At 41.1% G+C, this 20286-nt stretch overlaps 2 protein-coding genes across 4 annotated transcripts in view; both read right to left on the reverse strand.

Moving 5' to 3' along the window:
• The window catches only part of myh9b (myosin, heavy chain 9b, non-muscle), a 798697-nt gene that overhangs the window by 77114 nt on the left and 701297 nt on the right, over positions 1–20286 (reverse strand). The gene's annotated exons all lie outside the window — the stretch shown is intronic.
• Positions 1–20286, reverse strand: part of LOC147845422 (GTPase IMAP family member 8-like) — a 33447-nt gene that overhangs the window by 8586 nt on the left and 4575 nt on the right. The window contains exons 4-5 of the mRNA XM_087243595.1: positions 13167–13235; positions 12492–13094 (exon numbers count right to left, since the gene is read on the reverse strand). Of these exons, the coding sequence (XP_087099721.1) occupies positions 12492–13094; positions 13167–13235 (672 nt within the window). The remainder of the gene's footprint in view (positions 1–12491; positions 13095–13166; positions 13236–20286) is intronic.

Consider the following 20286-nt stretch of genomic DNA (forward strand, 5'->3'; position numbering starts at 1 on the left):
ATAGGTCGAGGTGGACACCCATGACATGTGGAGTCCCTCAAGGCTCGATTCTGGCACCTCTCCTGTTCAACCTTTATATGCTTCCTCTAAGCCAATTAAGAAAAAACTAATCTACTACAAAAGCTATGCTGATGACACTCATATCTACCTAGCCTTACTGCCTAATGACTACAGTCCCATTGACACCCTCTGCCAATGCATTGATGAAATTAACAGTTGGATGTGCCAAAACTTACTTTAGTTAAACAAATAGAAAACTGAAGTCATTGCGTTTGGAAACAAAGACGAGGTTCTCAAGGTGAATGCGTAACTCTGGAGTCAGATCTGAGTTTCAGTAGTCATGTCAAAGCAGTTAGTAAATCAGCATACTATCATCTCAAAAACATTACAAGAATCAGATGCTTTGTTTCCAGTGAAGAGTTCATGCTTTTATCAGCAGCAGGGTGGATTACTGTAATGGTCTCCTCACTGGTCTTAAAAAAATCAGGCAGTTACAGCTTATCCAGAACTCTGCTGCCAGGATTCTGACCAGAAGCAGGAAATCAGAGCACATCACACCTGTCCTTAGGTCTTTACACTGGCTGCCAGTTACATTCAGAATAGATTTTAAAGTATTATTACTGGTCTATAAATCACTAAATGGCCTAGGACCTCAATACATTACAGATATGCTCACTGAATACAAACCCAACAGATCACTCAGATCTTTAGGATCATATAAACTAGAAGTTCCAAGAGTTCAGTCAAAGCAGGGTGAATCGGCTTTCAGCCACTATGCCCCTCGCTGCTGGAATCAGCTTCCAGAAATGATCAGATATGCTTAAACATTAGGCACATTCAAATCAAGACTGAAAACACATCTGTTTAGCTGTGCCTTTACTGTATGAGCACTGTGCTACATCCGAAAGATTGCACTATTATGATTTTCTCTATTTTTCTATTCTTTTATATAACATTTTATTTGTTTTTATGTTGTTGTTTTTTAGTCATTTTTATTATTTGTTTTTATTTTTCTTATACTTGTTTCTTTTATTCTTGTTTATGTAAAGCACTTTGAATTGCCACTGTGTATGAAATGTGCTAAATAAATAAACTTGCCTTGCCTAGACTATGATGTATTAGAGCCTAATGTCATTTATTCTAGCATAAAAATTGGGCAGGATGAAGACCAAATAAAATTGGCCTGTAAGCTTCTACAATACTTGTTCCCCTCCTACAAATAAAGTGCAAAGCAAAAACAATTATTAAGGAAAAATTTAGCAGAGGTAAACAAAACGAACGATGCAAACATACACTTTCAAGGATAAGCCCTCAATTGTTACCAACTCGGGGCAAAACAAGAAAAAAAAAAGTAGGGGGAAGCCAAGAGTCACATTAAAAAAGTTTATTTTAGATCCACAGTGACCAAACATTAGGCAAAATGTCTCGCCAACTCACGCGCCGCTATTCTCCATCAAACAGGACCAGGACACTGATAAAAGAATGCACACCTCAACTCAGCTGTTCCCCTTGCACCTGATTATGCCTCGCACTGCTGTAGCACATCTTTAGAGGGAGGAAAACAGACAAACAGACATGGCAGACAAGCAGAAGCTGTGACACTTCCGAAGATAGCACTGACTATCTTAAGCTCCCTCACTGCTGATGCGTCACAATTGTTCTTATGGTACATATTCTGTCAGCCTGGTTAGCAATGCCCGGCCCATGGAGATAGCTTTTTTGAGTAATCACTCTCTGCATTCAGCCTCCTAATTAAAGGGATCTGCATTTCACTATGGTTATGCTCCTGGAGAAGGATGATTTTACACTAAAAAGAACAGTGCAAGTCAGGATGAACAGCATGGCTGCAGTAGCATGTATAAACCTTAGGGGCGATATAGGTTCCCAATGCATGTCATAGCTTGCTCGCCATCAAAATCATGCGCGGATGACGAATCAGAGGATCCGGTTATGCCTTCCCAGCATTTACTGCATCATGGTGAGCAGAGATGGCAGCAGTGAATACTTAAGTGTGGATGCAGATAGCCTTCGCTTCAGCTTTTCCTGGAAGAAGAAAAGCACAACGCCAATCCAGTATGTTCTGGGGTATTCTCTGCAAGAAGTGCACTACTCAGCGAATAGACTCCACTTCAAGGCATAGGCGTGCCTAGTAGAAGGGGCTCTAGCCTGAGTGATGGTTTCAACTACCACAAGGTAGGTCACCAAAGTTTTTCGTAATCTAATTATGGGCCACACATTGAGGTGACTTGGGTGCCAGATATTGCAAGGGAAAAGGATGTACTTTCTTGCCAGGAGTCGTCACAAGGAGTGTGAGTTCTGCAGCTGTTGTACACAGCCCCTCAGCTGGTACTGGATGCATCTGTAGAGACAACAACATGTCTGGACATTTGTTCTAAGGCCACCCCGGCCCGTAGAAATGCAAGCCCATCTGGGGACCCGATCACCTGTGCTGAAGTAGTCACATATGTAACAATCTAAATGGGTTGATAGCTGTTGCGAATACCATATGGTCCGGGAGCCTCTGAAAGATCTTCAGTGGGACCACTGTCAAAGCATTTTAGACAGGCCAGCATCAGCCCAGTGTGTTCCTCAGTGAGTCACACTGTTATGGACATCAAATTTAGTTCCATAGGTGAGATAGAAGATGCTCTGCGCAGGGGAGAGCTTGCTAGACAATTTTCAATATAGGTGCGGCCTTACAGAGTCTCATTGTGAAATGCATGCCCCTGAGCTTGAGAGGCTGTCTATTGAACTTAATCACATAACTGAGTCTGAGCATTCGTATCAGTCATCATGATGGGCTGGGCACACTAACCAGGCAGCCAGAGCCCGTACAGGTGGCATCATTAGAATTATCACTGATGCACCGGTGTTGTGGCTTCCTGGAGAGGCAGTGCATCCCACAAGAGAACTGGAAGCAAGAAGCTGGCTCTCCCTCTTGCTCCCAGTAACCCATAAGGGAGCTGGGGGCTAGAGAGGACAGAGTTTGTGCTCTGGCATGCCCCGAGCCCGTAGCAAGGTGCATCAAGGTTGTTAGCTGGAAGGCGATGGATCCCAGGCTTGCAACATTCATCTACAATGAGGGAGCAGATGTAGAAGCCTCAGGAGGATGCCGAGGAGCATGCGGTGAGAAAGAGCCTGACAAGGGAGCAGTCTTCCAAGCCCATTGGTAAATTACCTGACCCATAGCATTTGTCTGCTCATTCACTGCAAAAAACTCCTGGGTAAAGTCCCCGATGTTGTCGGAGATATGGGTGCATCAAGAGAACAAGCTTTTTCAATGTCATACATATCCACCAGGTTAAGCCAGAAGTGGGGGTTTAGCAGCTGAGTTGAGGTGGTGACACCTTCACCTTAATTGCTGAAGCAGCCCAATAATAGCACAGGTATCATAAAAAGCTATTAAAGTTTTTATTTATTTATTTTTTTTTATTGATGACTAAACTAATGTTCTCCACGACTAGATACATTATAAATGCTCAAAGGAGTCTGTGCTCACCTCACTGAGCACTTTGATCAATGACTGTTCTTGGAATATTAATTTAGTAAGAATGAATCATTTTGCATAAAAATAAACCAGGGCTAAGCATAAAATGTTTCCATGTTTACATAAAATAAGTTGGCCAAGTTATAAGTGGCTTAAGTAGTCTTAAAAACTAAAGGGCAATACATTGCCATTTTGACAGTTTTTTTTCTTAAATGTATATTTAACAAAATTGAGATTCTGCTATGAAAAATTTAGAGATGTGCACTATTCAGTCACAAGCTGCTCTCTGCTCATCAGCACTTTTAAGCTTGTTTGATATCTGTGCGCTTGTTTTACAATGTTGCAATTCTAATAAATGTGCATTTACAAAAATCGTGAAATATATCACTGATATATAGATATATTTTAGAATCACTGGTGTTGTGATATATTAATATTGGGTGCAAAATATCATGATAATATGAAGATGTCAGATGCAAAACTCTCTAAATCCATCAGACCTCTTTTCTAATAAATAAGCATTTTCTATCAGGCTCCTATAATTAGGTTCAGCAGTTTCATTTTATATGTGATAAAAAGGTTATTAGCTAGTACCTTTTTTAAATAACTGTCACTTTAGACCATTCTTTGGTTTTTAACAAGGTAGATTTTAGGGATGTCCCGATCCGATATTGATATCGGAAATTCGTCCGATATCAGTCCAAAAAACTATATCGGACTGCGTTAAAAATCTCTGATATAAGCAGTCCGATACTCTCTAAACTCCGTTACAGCTATTCTATCCAGCAGCGTCCAAAGCCAGCGTGCAAAGCCCACGTGATCACAACACTGCTTGCTAGAAAAGTCTTTAAGGTTTAACTTGCTCTTCACACTAAGTTATGGTGTATTACGATAGGAAACTATTGTGACGGTAGCACACGCTGACGGTAGCAACAACGGCACATCTCTAACGTTACTGGTTTATTTACTTCACTTCAAGCGATCTTTACATTGTTTTGCATAAGGCTGCTAAGCAACTAAAGGCACAGAATGGCAACGTAGCGCACATCTTGCGAGCCTCAATTCGGTCATGGCATATCGTGGTTCATCCAGTGTGATACCTAATTCATCACCAGCGCTTCCCACACATAAAACTTTACCTCAGCAGTCCGGTTCTGTGTGCATGAGAAAAATCTCCTCCACAGACTCCGCTGCTGCAGACCCACAGAGACGCGCTGGACACCTGCTCTGACTTTAGCTTTGAGAAGAGCGCGAGTACACACGGGAAAAAAGCCTACAATACATTATCTTTTTTCCCGGACATGTCCTCTATTTGGTACTTAAAAATTGCATTCAGCCAAGATTTAAATCGCAGAACATATCTCGGATTCTGCTTTCTTTAGCTGCGTTTCTACATTATTTTATACGCAAACTTTCAATCTCAAACTCTCAGCAGCACCAAGACTAAAGAAGGAGCAGATTTGACATGTCAGTCGTGCACATGGATAATAGGAGTGAAATAGTGGATTTCTTATTCTTTATTTCATTTTTTTTTACTTGTTCCTGAAAGGAACAGTGTCATGTAAAATGCTAAACATTTTTGTTGTTTTCATTGTCTGTTAAATAAGAATAAGAAATCATTCTGTTGCTGATGGCCATTACAGTTTAAAAGAAAGAATGGTGTTACTTTTGGGGCAGAAGGAAAATTTAATTAGAGACATTCCCATGTTTAACTCTTCTTTAAAAAGCCCAGAAAGATAAAGTGCTCTGATAAACAGTGTCAGCTTTCCACATAAGTTTGTTGTTCTCTTTATTTACATTGTCTAATTTTCCCATGTGGGCAGTGTGGTTTAATCTGTGCAAATATGCAAATATAATGAATTTTGATAAATAAAATTATTCTTAAAAGTCACATTATGTCAAGTGCTGTGGAGAAAAGGTGTGTTTCAATCAAGCCTCTGCAAGTATTTTTATGTTTATTATAATATGTGCAATATATATTATTATAAAATTAATAATGTTTGGGAACATTGATACAGCCATAATCTTCTTATAATACAAACACATGAAATAGCTCTGATCATGTAAATGTTTGTACTAACCATACTGCACATTTTTATTAACTTAACAATAACTTATTTCTGCTGCCCAGTGTGAAAGCTATTTTTCAGCTCAGCTGGATCAAAAATTCATCAAGAAGCTGTGTGTGAAATAGAAATTTTGGACACTGAACCTTTAGCAGTTGTTCAATAAACAATATTTGTTTTCTTTGTTCCTGCTCTCAGCTGTTTCTACTCTTTGCTGATGGTAAAAATAAATAACTGAAGTGACCTTTAATTAGCATTTTGCACTTTAAAAATGTATTTTTGTTTATTCAATTAAGATATTTTTCAGGGTCTTAATATTTATTCTTTAATACATTATATATATTCTTATGTAAAAGGTTCACATTTATGCAACCAATAGTTAATAAACTTGTTGTTTTTTCATACTTACTGTTGCTGACTTGTTCTCAGTTTGATCTAGCCTTTCATACATTCCACTCAACAAAATAGGTAAAAGTAAAGTATTCATAATTTGTTCTGATATCGGATTTATATCGTTATCGTATCGGACTGATGGCTGCAATATCGGTATCGTATCGGAAGTTAAAATGTTGTATCGGGACATCTCTAGTAGATTTTCTTTTGCGTCAAAACCAGCTAAATCCACTTGTGCTTTTTTTTTTTTTTTTGCAAAAACCAGACAGACAGACAGACAGACAGACAGTGTATTAAGTTAAAAATCACGAAAGATGAAATTAGAAATTATTTTACTAAACATAAAACACATTACACAAACCACCTGAAATTAAAAATATATAAATCTGTCAAGTAAGTGGCAGTTCATTCCACTGTGATAAACCAGAGAAAGGGAGAAGGAAAATGATATGGCATATAGCATACATGTGGAATAAATAAACGGCATCTTAACTCTGTCTTTTGTTAAGTGCATTTGCCGTTTAATGTATAGTAAATAAGACTCATTCAATGTAGTGACGCTGCGCAATTATTATTTTTTTTTTTATGAATGCATGCTACTCTTCTGACTGCACATTGTGTTTTCTTTTTCTTATAATGCACAAAGTTTTGAAGTGAGGGACATTTTCATTTATCATTTACTGACAGTTGGACAGGCTCATCCAGTTCATCAAACTCCGCCTTTTAAATTCAAAATCTGAACAGGAATAAAACGCTCTCCTCATAAAAGCTGAGAAATCAGCGAGCTGCTACATTGAAAACATAAGATTTGATTCGCACCTTCTGCTTGGTTCTCGTGATATAGCGGCTTTTGCTGTCAAAGGCAAGTGCCGTTTAGCAGCTTTTGCAAACAAACTCTTATTTCTGAATGAGCTGATGCTTAGATTTGGATGATTTGAAGCAAATCCAATTGTTGATGGTGTACTACGTGCTTAAAGCAATCACTCAATGTCATTGTCACTGACTCGGTACCAGTCATTCCCCTCGCTGGCCAGCAGAGGCCACCATCTCCGGACTTCTAGCCATTACGTCATCCCTTCACTCTGATTCCAGCACACCTGTTCTCCATTCCACTAATGACCCACGTACCACTTATAAGCAGCTCACACTCACTCCACAGTGCGAAGTCTTGTTTAGCCCCGGCCAGCATTTCTGAGCGGTCTATCCTGCCTGATCTCCCGTTTACTACTTCAGCCCGTTTCACGACTCTGCTCTGTCTTCTGCCTGCCCTCGACCAAAGCCTGTTTCCTCGGACTCTGATTCTCGCCGCCTGCCCCAGACTAAAGCCTGTTACACGGACTCTGAATCACGCTGCCTGCCTCTGACCCAAGCCTGGTAATCACACTGTGTCTGTCATCTGCTACTTCCCCTTTGATGTGTATGTTGTATGTCCGCACAGCCGTGCGAGTTGTTGATGTTTAAGTGTGACTTAATAAATACTGCAAAATGGATCCCTCCGTGTCAGTCTCCCCGTTACAGAAGACTTCGCCCAACATGGATCCCGCAGCCATCCAGGTTTTGTCTCACGAAGTCACAGCTCAAGCTCAGGTATTGTCTACTCACCAACAACAACTAACACACTTAACTCAGTTGACAGACGAACTTGTGAAATCTCTACAAAACCTGCAAGCTGCTCCCACAGCGCAACTCACCGCCAACTACTCTCCGAGTCCACTTGTTGTGACACAACCCCCGATGGCCTCCGGAGCTCGATTGGCATTCCCTGACAAATTCTCAGGTAACCCAGCAAAATGTAAAGGCTTCCTGTTGCAATGTAAACTGTTTATCGCCCAACAGCCCCATCTGTTTAAGGACGAAAATGGGAAAATTGCTTTTGTGTGCTCCCTGCTCACTAGGAAAGCGCTAGACTGGGCTACTGCAGTTTGGCCAGACAGTACCCCGATATTTCCCTCGTTTAATGACTTTCTCAAACGTTTTTGCACTGTGTTCGATCATCCGGAGGGTGGTCGTAACGCTGGCGAGGAGCTATTGTGTATCCAACAGGGAGATCGCTCCGCAGCTGAGTTCGCACTGCAGTTCCGCACCCTGGCAGCGCAAACAGGCTGGGCTGATGATCCACTTACTACGCTCTACAGAAAGGCTCTGAGACCAGAATTGCAGAAAGAGATGGCATGTCGTGACGAGGGAAAAACACTGGATCAACTGATTGAACTTTCCATAAGGTTAGACACTCTCCTCCGCACTCGCAACCCACTGTGCTCAATTGCTTCCAGTCCTGTATTCCCTGAGACCTCCGCTGAACCCATGCAATTGGGTAGAACCCGCTTGAACCCAGAGGAACGAGAACAAAGGAGGAGAAATCACCTATGCATCTATTGCGGACTTCCAGGTCATACGAAGGTTTTATGTCCCAACAAGCCTCTCCCTAAAACCCTCTCGGTGAGTGCAACCACTATGTTCACGACCACTAATAATGTTATGAATTTGCCTGTCATTCTGAGAAACAATGGAGATGAGATTGAGACCATGGCCATGATCGATTCAGAAGCCGCTGGCAACTTTATCGACTACACGTTTGCTACCACTCACTCCATTCCTCTAACCTCCTGTAATTCCTCCTTAGCCATCACTGCTGTAGACGGGCGCCCATTGGGAGAGGGACGCATAAAATTCCAGACTCAACCAATTTCTCTTCAAACAGGCTCTCTCCATGAAGAGGAGATTTCCCTTCTTGCCATCGACTCCCCTAAGCACTCTGTAATTCTCGGGTTGCCATGGCTACAACTACACGACCCTCAAGTTTCCTGGAGAACTGGTGAGATCACAAAATGGAGCAATCAGTGCTTTACCCAATGTCTGCATTCTGTTTCCCCAGTCCAGATCAACACGATTACCAGCACCGAAGACCCTGAACTTTGTCAAATTCCCGAGGCTTATCATGATTTAACTGAGGCATTTAATAAGCAGAAGGCTACCAAGCTCCCTCCTCATCGTGAAAATGACTGTGCCATCGAACTGTTACCAGGCACCACGCCCCCTCGTGGTCGCATTTTCCCCCTCTCTCAACCTGAAACTGAAGCGATGAAGAATTACATCTCTGAGGAGCTACAAAAAGGGCTTTATCCGACCATCTACCTCACCCGCTTCAGCAGGCTTTTTCTTTGTAAAAAAGAAGGATGGTAGCTTACGCCCATGCATTGATTACCGAGGCTTAAATGAGATCACAGTCAAATACCGCTACCCCCTGCCATTGGTTCCAGCCGCCCTTGAACAACTCCGCTCAGCTCAGTATTTCACTAAGTTGGACCTCCGTAGTGCATATAACCTCATCCGCATACGACAGGGAGACGAGTGGAAAACCGGGTTCTCTACAATCGACGGCCACTATGAATACCTCGTTATGCCCTTCGGCCTAGCAAACAGTCCTTCCGTGTTCCAGGCTTTTGTAAATGAGATATTTCGAGACATGCTCAACAAATGGGTCATCGTATACATTGACGACATCCTGGTCTACTCCAACTCACTATCTGAACACATTCAGCACGTCAGGGCAGTGCTCAAACGCCTCATCCAGAATCAGCTATATGCAAAAATCTCCAAGTGTGAGTTCCACCAAACATGCATATCGTTCCTGGGTTACATCATCAGCCCCGAAGGCGTGGCCATGGACCAGCAAAAGGTCGACTCCGTGACGCAATGGCCACAACCTGAAACTATCCGACAACTACAACGATTCCTGGGCTTTGCCAACTTCTACAGGCGCTTCATAAGAAATTTTAGTTCAGTTGCTGCTCCACTTACCGCCATGGTAAAGGCCAATAACGCTCGCCTAAAATGGAACCCAGACGCTGCTCGAGCCTTTACTCAACTCAAAACCCGCTTCTCCAGTGCACCCATTCTGCGTCATCCTGATCCCGAGCAACCCTTTATTGTTGAAATTGACGCATCCAACACTGGCATTGGAGCCATCCTGTCCCAAAGATCCCTAGCCACGAAGAAGCTCCATCCCTGTGCCTGCTACTCTCGCAAACTCAACTCCGCTGAGCGGAACTATGACGTGGGAAATCGAAAACTCCTCGCCATGAAGGCGGCGTTAGAGGAGTGGAGACACTGGCTTGAAGGCGCCAAACACCCTTTCACCGTCATCACCGATCATAAAAATTTGGAATATATCCGCTCCTGTAAACGTCTGAACCCTAGACAGGCAAGATGGGCTCTGTTTTTCACGCGCTTCGACTTCCAAGTCACATACATCCCTGGTTCGAAAAACATCAAAGCAGACACCCTTTCCCGCCTCTCAGACGATGAGACCTCAGAAAACAGTGATGAACCCATTATCAAGGATCCCCTAATTGTCGCTCCCATCCAGTGGGACATCGAACACGAAATCCTTCAAGCCGCCGAAACCAGTTCCACGCCACAGTCCTGTCCAGAAAATAAAATCTTTGTTTCCCCGTCACTTCGGGAGAGGCTCATCTCCGAGGTGCATGACCACCCCAGCTCCGGTCATCCAGGCAGCACAGCCACCGTGCAATTAATTCAATCCCGCTATTGGTGGCCATCCGTAAAAAAGGACGTAATCAGCTTCATAAACAAATGCTCACCCTGTCAGATGTCTAAACACTCCCGTCACCGTCCAGCTGAACTACTACCATCCCCTGGAGGTGCCACACCGTCCCTGGTCACACATCGCCATAGATTTCATCACCGATCTACCTATATCCCAGGGCAAAACCACCATCCTCACTGTAGTAGATCGATTTTCTAAATCCTGCCGTCTCATTCCCATACCCAAACTGCCTACAGCCATGGAAACAGCCGAACTGCTCTGCGAATGTGTGTTCCGATACTATGGTCTCCCCGAAGACATCGTGTCGGATAGAGGTCCCCAATTCACATCTCGACTCTGGTCAGCATTCTTTAAAAATCTGCAGGTGAATATTAGCCTAACATCCGGTTACCATCCCCAATCCAATGGGCAGACAGAGCGCTTGAACCAGGAGATTGGCAGATTCCTCCGCACATACTGTCACTCTAACCAGAATGAATGGGCTAAATTTCTTATGTGGGCAGAATATGCTCAAAATTCTTTGAGAAAGGCATCAACCGGGCTAACTCCATTTCGATGCGTCCTGGGCTTCCAACCTCCTCTCTTTCCCTGGTCCAGCGAGACCTCCGAACTCCCCGCTGTGGACACCTGGTTTAAAAGCTGCAAAGAAGTTTGGAACGCAGCTCACACTCATCTCTCTCACGCCGTACGGCGTTTCAAGGAACAAGCCGATCGACACCGACGTCCTGGTCCCATGTATTCCCCAGGACAATGGGTATGGCTCTCCACCCGTGACTTACGCCTCAGACTGCCCTGCAAGAAGCTCAGCCCCAGGTACGTGGGTCCGTTCCAAATTGAAAAGCAAATATCTCCTGTTTCGTTCAGACTGACACTCCCTAATCATTTCCGTATTTCTCCCACTTTCCATGTCTCTCTGCTCAAGCCTGCTGTTGGTCCAGCCGAGGCGGATAGGGACGTGGCAGTCGGTGAACAGGGTCCCCCGCCTCTCATGATCGATGGTGAGGAGGCCTACCAGATCCACGAAATCCTGAGATCCAGACGCCGGGGTGGACAACTCCAATATCTCATTGATTGGGAGGGGTACGGCCCGGAGGAGAGATCTTGGATTAACCGCAAGGACATCCTGGACACAACACTACTGGAAGAGTTCCATTCACAACATCCGGATATGCCGGCCCCTCGCCCCCGTGGAAGACCCCGGCGTCGAGACTCGCCTCACTTCAGGAGCCGTTCGTTGGGGGGGGGCTCTGTCACCGACTCGGTCCCAGTCATTCCCCTCGCTGGCCAGCAGAGGCCACCATCTCCGGACTTCTAACCATTACGTCATCCCTTCACTCTGATTCCAGCACACCTGTTCTCCATTCCACTAATGACCCACGTACCACTTATAAGCAGCTCACACTCACTCCACAGTGCGAAGTCTTGTTTAGCCCCGGCCAGCATTTCTGAGCGGTCTATCCTGCCTGATCTCCCGTTTACTACTTCAGCCCGTTTCACGACTCTGCTCTGTCTTCTGCCTGCCCTCGACCAAAGCCTGTTTCCTCGGACTCTGATTCTCGCCGCCTGCCCCAGACTAAAGCCTGTTACACGGACTCTGAATCACGCTGCCTGCCTCTGACCCAAGCCTGGTAATCACACTGTGTCTGTCATCTGCTACTTCCTCTTTGATGTGTATGTTGTATGTCCGCACAGCCGTGCGAGTTGTTGATGTTTAAGTGTGACTTAATAAATACTGCAAAATGGATCCCTCCGTGTCAGTCTCCCCGTTACAGTCATTATCTAATTTTTGGCAAAAGTGGTGTTTAGCGGTATTTGCATCTGAACTCTTCATATCTTATCGTGAGTTAACCTGTCATTCACACTCCTAATAGTTTTACTTGTGCAATATTTATTTTTTGAAAAATTAAATTAATTAGAAAATTAATGAATTTTTCATACCTCTTATGAGAACCAAATTAATTTTTTTACTAAGTACCTTGTTTCTCCAGTGAATGAAGTTTCTTTTTCATCTCTTCATATTCCATCAGTTTTTCCATCTGCACTTCCAGAAATGTCTCTGTGGAGTAAAAGCCTCCGCTGTTTTCCTCCAGCATCTTCTCAATGTTCTCCATCAATGTGGCCTCTTGTGTTTCAGGATTAAAGTAATGATGTCTTCCTCCAAATCTCTGAATGACAGTCTGTGTTTCTTCACTGAGTTCTGCTGTCTGATGCTCTGAATTCTGCATGATAATGATCATGATGTGTTTGTTGATTCTGGAGCTGAAGATCTTCTGGATCTCCTCCATTTCTGCTCTGTCTTCATTATTGAGTGGAGCGTCAGGAATAATGATGAGGAAAGCATGAACTCCGGGATGACTACGAGACACACAGCGGAGAGTCTGACGCATCACTTCCTTCTCTGAGAGCCCAGTGTTGAACAGAGCTGGAAGCTCCAGCACATTGATCAGACGACCATGAAGATCCACGTCTGTCCTCACACTCTCTGATCTTCTGTGTGTGTGTTGCAGGATCAGCTCTGAGATGGAGGATTTCAGTGAGCCGTCGCTCCCACACACCACCAAATTTAGCTTCTCATACTCTGAAACCGTAGAAGAAGATTAAAATCCACTCATACTGTACCTCTAAACACATAAGATATGGTTACACTCACGTGTCTGTGTGTCCCGTTTCTCCACTGTGAAACTCTGTGTATCTTCTGCCATGTGTCGTCCATCATTCACTTGCACAATGAAAAATGGTTTAATTAGCATCCTATAGGAGTGATTCAAATCTGGAATACTTTGATCCAATTAAATAATACAAAACTGATTAGTAGACCACTAATAAATATGGGACAAACTTTTAAGACTAACTTTTTTTGGTATATATATTTTTATTAAGTTTTTGCTTTTATATACATATAAACAAATAATAATAAATGAATAAAATAACATCCTTGCAAAATAATGATGATTCAATGACAACAGTTAAACAAATAACAAAAAACAAACAAAAAGGTAATGTTCAGCTCACAAACACAAATAGGGCTTTACAGGTGCCTTTATACATACATGGGAGTTCAGTGGGTCTGGAAAATTTAAAGAATATTGAAGTATTAATAGTAAGTGTGAAACCATCAATAAAACCAACCATGACATTCTTAAATAAATCCTCTTGTCAGGATTGAAGCAATATCAAAATCAATATTTGCCAGGAAATGTTCCCAGATTTTATGAAAAACTTCACTTAATATGTACAATACAGGTCAGATAATCTAACGACACGTATTCAAGAATAGTTCGGTGCCACATTCTAACAGAGGGAGCCTTATCCGAGATCCATTTTAAAAGTATACATTTTCTTGCATTAAAAAGAAGGAAATTGAAAAGCCTCATTTTGTACTTATCAAGACTTACAGGAGGGGACATTCCTAACAAAAAAAGATGCTGCATCTGAAACCACAGAAACACCCAAAACTTTACTCACTTCTTCGGAAACCCCCAACCAGAACCTCTCTATTTTGTTACAAAACCAGAAACAGTGGGTAAGGTTACTTTTTTCTGTCTTGCACTTGGGACAGAGTGGAGAAAAATCAGCTCTAAATTTACTACGCTGGAGAGGAGAATTATGAGCTCTATGAAGAATCTTAATTTGGATAGCTCTAACTTTATTACATATAATATTACATATATTATATAATACTCTTAGCTGCCGACCGAGGGTGCGTCTCGCTATTAGTTTTACTCGATCTTAGTGCGGCATTTGAAACCATTGACCACAATATCCTCATAAATCGCTTAAAGTCTACAGGTGTCCAGGGACAGGCTCTACAATGGTTTAAGTCATACTTAACTGACCGTTACCAGTTTGTAAATATTAATGGACAGCCTTCACAAGTCAGCCCGAAAAGTATGGGGTGCCTCAAGGATCAGTTTTAGGCCCTTTACTGTTTACAATTTACATGCTACCTCTGGGAGACATTATTAGAAGACATGGAAACAGCTTTCACTGCTATCCAGATGATACTCAATTATATATTTCCACTAAACCTGACGAGACGTCTGAACTTTCTAAACTAACTGAGTGTATCAAAGACATCAAAGACTGGATGACCAACAATTTTCTTCTCTTAAACTCCGACAAAACAGAATTATTACTTATTGGGCCTAAATCTTGTACACAGCAGATCTCGCAACTCAATTTACAATTAGAGGGATACAAAGTTAGCGTTAGCTCTACTATAAAAGATCTGGGTGTCATATTAGACAGCAATCTAACTTTTGAAAATCATATATCCCATGTCACAAAAACTGCCTTCTTTCATCTGAGAAATATCGCTAAATTACGAAGTCTGCTATCCATCTCAGATGCAGAAAAGCTAGTCCATGCTTTTATGACTTCGAGACTGGATTACTGTAATGCTCTATTTGCTGGCTGCCCAGCATCCTCTATTAACAAACTTCAGCTAGTACAAAATGCAGCAGCCAGAGTTCTTACCAGGTCTAGAAAATATGATCATATCGCCCCAATTTTATCCTCCTTACACTTACTGCCTGTTAAGTTTCGTATTGAATTTAAAATATTGCTTCTCACCTATAAAGCTCTAAATAATCTAGTTCCTGTTTATCTAACCAACCTTCTGTCTCGCTACAATCCAACTCGCTCTTTAAGATCTCAAAATTCAGGGCTTCTGGTAGTACCTAGAATAGCAAAGTCGAGTAAAGGAGGTCGAGCCTTCTCCTTTATGGCTCCTACACTCTGGAATAGCCTTCCTGATAACGTCCGAGGCTCAGACACACTCTCCCAGTTCAAAACTAGATTAAAGACCTATCTGTTTAGTAAAGCATACACTCAATGCATCACCTAGCGGGTTCCACACAGGCTTCTGCATCTTGCTTATATACACTATGAACAGCAGCTACGCGAATTATTCTCTTTATTCTCTATTTCCACCTTGGGATACTCATCCCGAGGTCCTCAGATTATGCGTAGTCACTGATTGGATCCAAGACCAGCGACGAGATGATCCCAAGGATTCCATATCCTGAGCTGCTGCTGTGCTGATGGTCATGGGGAGTGGAGAACATGTGTCTGATTCCAGCGACGCTCCAGGGACAGACGAGTCTTCGCTGAGGCCATCTTCCAGCCTAAACCACAGCGAATGAAGTTCTGCACAAGACTTTTGGCCAGCGGAGAAATTAAAATGGTCATGCCCAACTGAGTCTGGTTCTCTCAAGGTTTTTTTTCTTCACTCTCCCATCAGGTGAAGTTATTTTTCCCTCTCCGCTGTCGCCACTGCCTCGCATGGTTCAGGATTGGTAGAGCTACGCATCGATGAATTTGCTCTTTAGTGTTTGAACTCTCAGTAATGATTAAATCACACTGAACTGAGCTAAACTGAACTGAACTGAACTTAAACACTAAAAACTGAAGTACACTGTTTCAGTTACTATGACCATATATGTGAAGCTGCTTTGACACAATCTACATTGTAAAAGCGCTATACAAAAAAAGCTGAATTGAATAATATTACATAAATTATATTACATATATTACATTAATATTACATATATTACATAAATTATATTACATAAATTTTATTATATATAATTTTCCCTGCTAATCATATAAGCTAGTCCTGCTATTCATATAAGTTACATAAATATTTCCCAGATTATTTTAAGAAAATGAGTAGATGTATTAGCATACTACATAACAGACTATATAAATATAACAGACTAAAAAATGAAATAAAATGATAAAACAAAATAACAGACTATAAAGGGAATTTATAAATTTGATCAAGTGCATCTTAGATAGCTGCTTTTCAATTTCTGAAGAAATTGAATTAGTAAGAAGTGTTGTATCTTTTTGAATATAGTTTCTTATTTGTAAATAGCAGAAAATGTCTCGACCATCCAGAGAAAATTTTTGTGAAATCTGACTAAAAGACATGAGAACATTATTATCAAAGAAATATTCTAGTTTAGAAAGTCCCTTACGATCCCACTGTTGAAAACGTGAATCACTAATACCTGGGGGAAAATCTACATTATAACAAATTGGAGTATAAATTGATGTTAAACATGATTTACCATCTAGTCGTCTAACCGAATGCCAAGCCTTGACAGCAGAGGTGGAAAGTAACAAATTATATTTACTCACGTTACTGTAATTTTTTTTTTGAGAATTTGTACATTTTAGAGTAGAGTTTAAAATCTGTAATTTTACTTTTACGCAAGTATGATTTGCCTAAAGTATTGTAATTCGCTACATTTTAAATCATATCCGTTACTGAGTAAAAAATTAATAGCCTATATAAAATAATGCCAAGTAAAAAGAAGAAAAAATGATCCAGACCATGATGGATGCAGGAACTTTCACATCGCACGCGCAGTTAGAGCTGAAGCAGCGCGTGCGATGCTCATAGGGAGTGCAGAAGCAGCGCGCAAGTGTTTTACACAGACTGCATCAGCAACACAAACCGGATCAGCGTTTTTTGTACCATTAAATCTATCTCTGTCTATTTTAGTTACCTATCTATCTTTATATATAAATAAACTTTCTATGTTTACTTTTCATCTGCTCAGGCCCGCAGCAACTTCACCCTGTGCTGTTTCCTTAACCTGCAACTCTTTATTTTACAAATTATATCATAAAGAACGGTATGCTTCTCAAGCTCTATGAGGAGTGTCATTCATGTCTTTTCTGGTGCACTCAGAGAGGACAATCACCTGTAATAACATGTCGTTTTGTTTTTTGATTGTCAGCATGATGCAGGACTATTTATAAAAAGATTTATACAATACAATTATAATGATATTTATACATGATCAAACTAGTGTGCAGCTTAGCAAAACTGATAAAAAATATACAAAAAAACTGTTTTAAAATGTGTTTTGTAGTTCGGGCCCAGACAAATATTTCTTGCATTTTTAATAGTTTAAGTTCATTTGATTAACTATATCAAAGTCTGTAGATATTATTGATGCATTTATTGGGTAAAATAAAGGTGCTACCTTTTACTGTAATAAGCTTAGTACACAGTTATATTCATACATGCAAAGCTATATATTTAATATTTAAAATAAAAAATTTTGAATAGTGAGATCTCTGTGTGAAGCCTCAGCTGGGTCAGTTGGCATTTTGTGTGGGGACATGTGGTACAGGTGAATTGAGTAAGCTAAAATTGTCCGTAGTGCATGTGCGTAAATGAGGGTGTATGAGTGTTTCCCAGTGTTACTTTGGTTAAAGCAGGGGTGTCCAAACTCAATCCTGGAGGGCCAATGTCCCGGAGAGTTTAGCTACAACCCTAATCAAACACGCCTGTACCAGCTATAATCAAACTCTTACTACTGGAAATTACCTGGCCGGTGTGTTGAAGCAAGTTGGAGCTAAACAGGACACCGGCCCTCTAGGAACAAGTTTGGACACCCCTGGGTTAAAGTAACCTAAAAGTAATACAAAAGTAGTGTAACACATTTCTGAGACACTAATATTGTAATCCAACTAATAACAAAAAATCAGTAAAGGGGCTATTAACGGGGACTTTGAACAAAATTGTCTTTGCACAATTTAGCTAACATAGCAGATGTTGCATTAGAATTTGCTAATTGGTTTAAATTGTTAAATAGGATAATCTGTAAAATATTTTAATTTTTAAAGTTGTTTATTCAAATAAAAACAACTATAGCTGGGTTATAATGTATATTTTACAATAAAAACTAAATGTAGCATGTCTTGCTGTCATTTGAAACATGTAATTCACAACACATCAGAGGGCCTATAGTCTATGCATTGTGTAAACTTACAGGGCCGTGTTGGTCAATAATCTTACTGCGCAACAAGTTATTTAACTCCAATATCTCTGAGGGAGATTATGTTACCCGATAGCCAATATTAACTTGAAAGATTTAAAAAAATAAAAAGGCATTTTAAAAAGGAACAACACACAAATCGCCAACAACTAAAACTGGCCCTGTGGAGTTCAGCACCTGTCTTGCCAGTGTATGCTGTGTAGTGTGTATAGAGCCCTGTCAACTGCCGCTGGTGAGAGAAAGAGAGAGCGCGGGTAAGAGCTCAAAGCCGGCATATAACCAAAAGCAAGATCATATAGTTACAAATATTCCATTTACAATACTTATCGATATATTTATATATTTACATAAAATGTTAATTGGGATTGTGTGATCAGTATATGCTGTCTGATCTTTACAGAAGCTGTAAACTGACACGCGCGCAGTGACGGCAGTGATATTCAGCTCTGACAAGAAACATTTATTTAGCCTGTAGGGTTTAAATTTTTACATAATGTTCCATTACTTAAAATTTCTTTCATTTTTATTTATAGTTATAAATAAAATGAGTGCTAGCTTGTTTAGCTGTGATCATAATGCAAGAATCATATTTCATATTCGGTTTATTATTTAGTATAGCCTAAAGATTCGTTAATAATGTATTTTATAAACGGATTGTTTATAAGGACTAAGCTAGTAATATATAATACATTAGGCGGATGAATACATTAAGACATTGAAGTCATTTAGGACAACAAATCACATCCATGTAGTGAATTACTCTTGAGTGGTATCGGTGCGTGGTGTCGGCCTTTTCATGATACGAGTACTAGTATTTTAACCAAGTATCGGTGCATCCCTACTTTTGAGAAATAGTTAGTTTACTTTTACTTGAGTAGATTTTAGACATGTTTTACTTAAGTAAATTTTTTGGGAAGTAACAGTACTTTTACTTAAATAGAAGATTTTATTACTCTTTCCACCTCTGGTTGTTCAAGATGTTAAAGGTGCAGTAGGTGATCTGCCAAAATGCTAACCGCCTAGCATATTATCTTTGAACGGTGGGGAGGGACTGTGCTTCAAAGCCACACCTCCTGAAATCGCGAGCGCGCTCACCGCGTCACAACAGCCGACAGACAACCCACTAGTTCATGTCATTCGCCACAGTTAGTTAGTGCCAGCGCCGTGCAGGAATTACATGAAATACTTTGCCACACTTACATGCTATTTCAGAGCGAATATTCAGAGTAGCATGGTAAACAGTATAGGAAGGCTGTCATTGTTCAAAAATGACCCAATGTGAATATAAAAGCAACTTCAGCTCAATAAAGCAGGTTAGGCGGAATAGCGCTATTTACTGCTGTTTTGTTGTTAAACTAAATATAAATCTACATTATAGATGCTGTCAAAGAACCTTATGAAACTGAAAATAATCACGTTAATCTTTCATCGAGGGATTTCAGTGGCTGAACACGTCTGTGCATATAAGTCATTCATAATAAAAAAAACACAATCTAACATAAGCTTAGCCTGACTAAAATAGTTTAAAACAGAACATTACCTGTCTAACAGTAATACTTCAGCCATGGTGTCGTCCTTCCTCCAGTGTGCTAAAGTAACTCCAATATTGATTCAGGTTTTTAAAAGTTTCAATGCAGCATTTGATTTCTCCCGGTCCGTCTCGTGACCGCGCGGCCACTTTAAGGGCGAATTATACCTGCATCTGGCTTTACAGTAATCGGCCCGAGTTTGGTTGTCCTTCGGTGCCTCCCGCTCCGACTCGGCATCTGTGAGGGGCCCACAGCTCGCTCGGAGCACATGCGTTTGTGAAGCAGACGGGCACGCGGATTGCGGATCTGCGTGAACAGATGCGCAGAAGTCGGAATCTACATTTGTTAACAGACAGTTTGACCTGCCTATCAGAATTAAGGGAGATGTCGGTCCGACTCTATTTAATTGGATAAACATTTTTTAGTTTTATGCTTTACCCAGAAT

Source organism: Danio rerio, chromosome 3, assembly GCF_052040795.2.
Source record: "Danio rerio strain M-AB ecotype USA chromosome 3, GRCz13ab, whole genome shotgun sequence".
NCBI classification, from domain to species: Eukaryota; Metazoa; Chordata; class Actinopteri; order Cypriniformes; family Danionidae; genus Danio; species Danio rerio.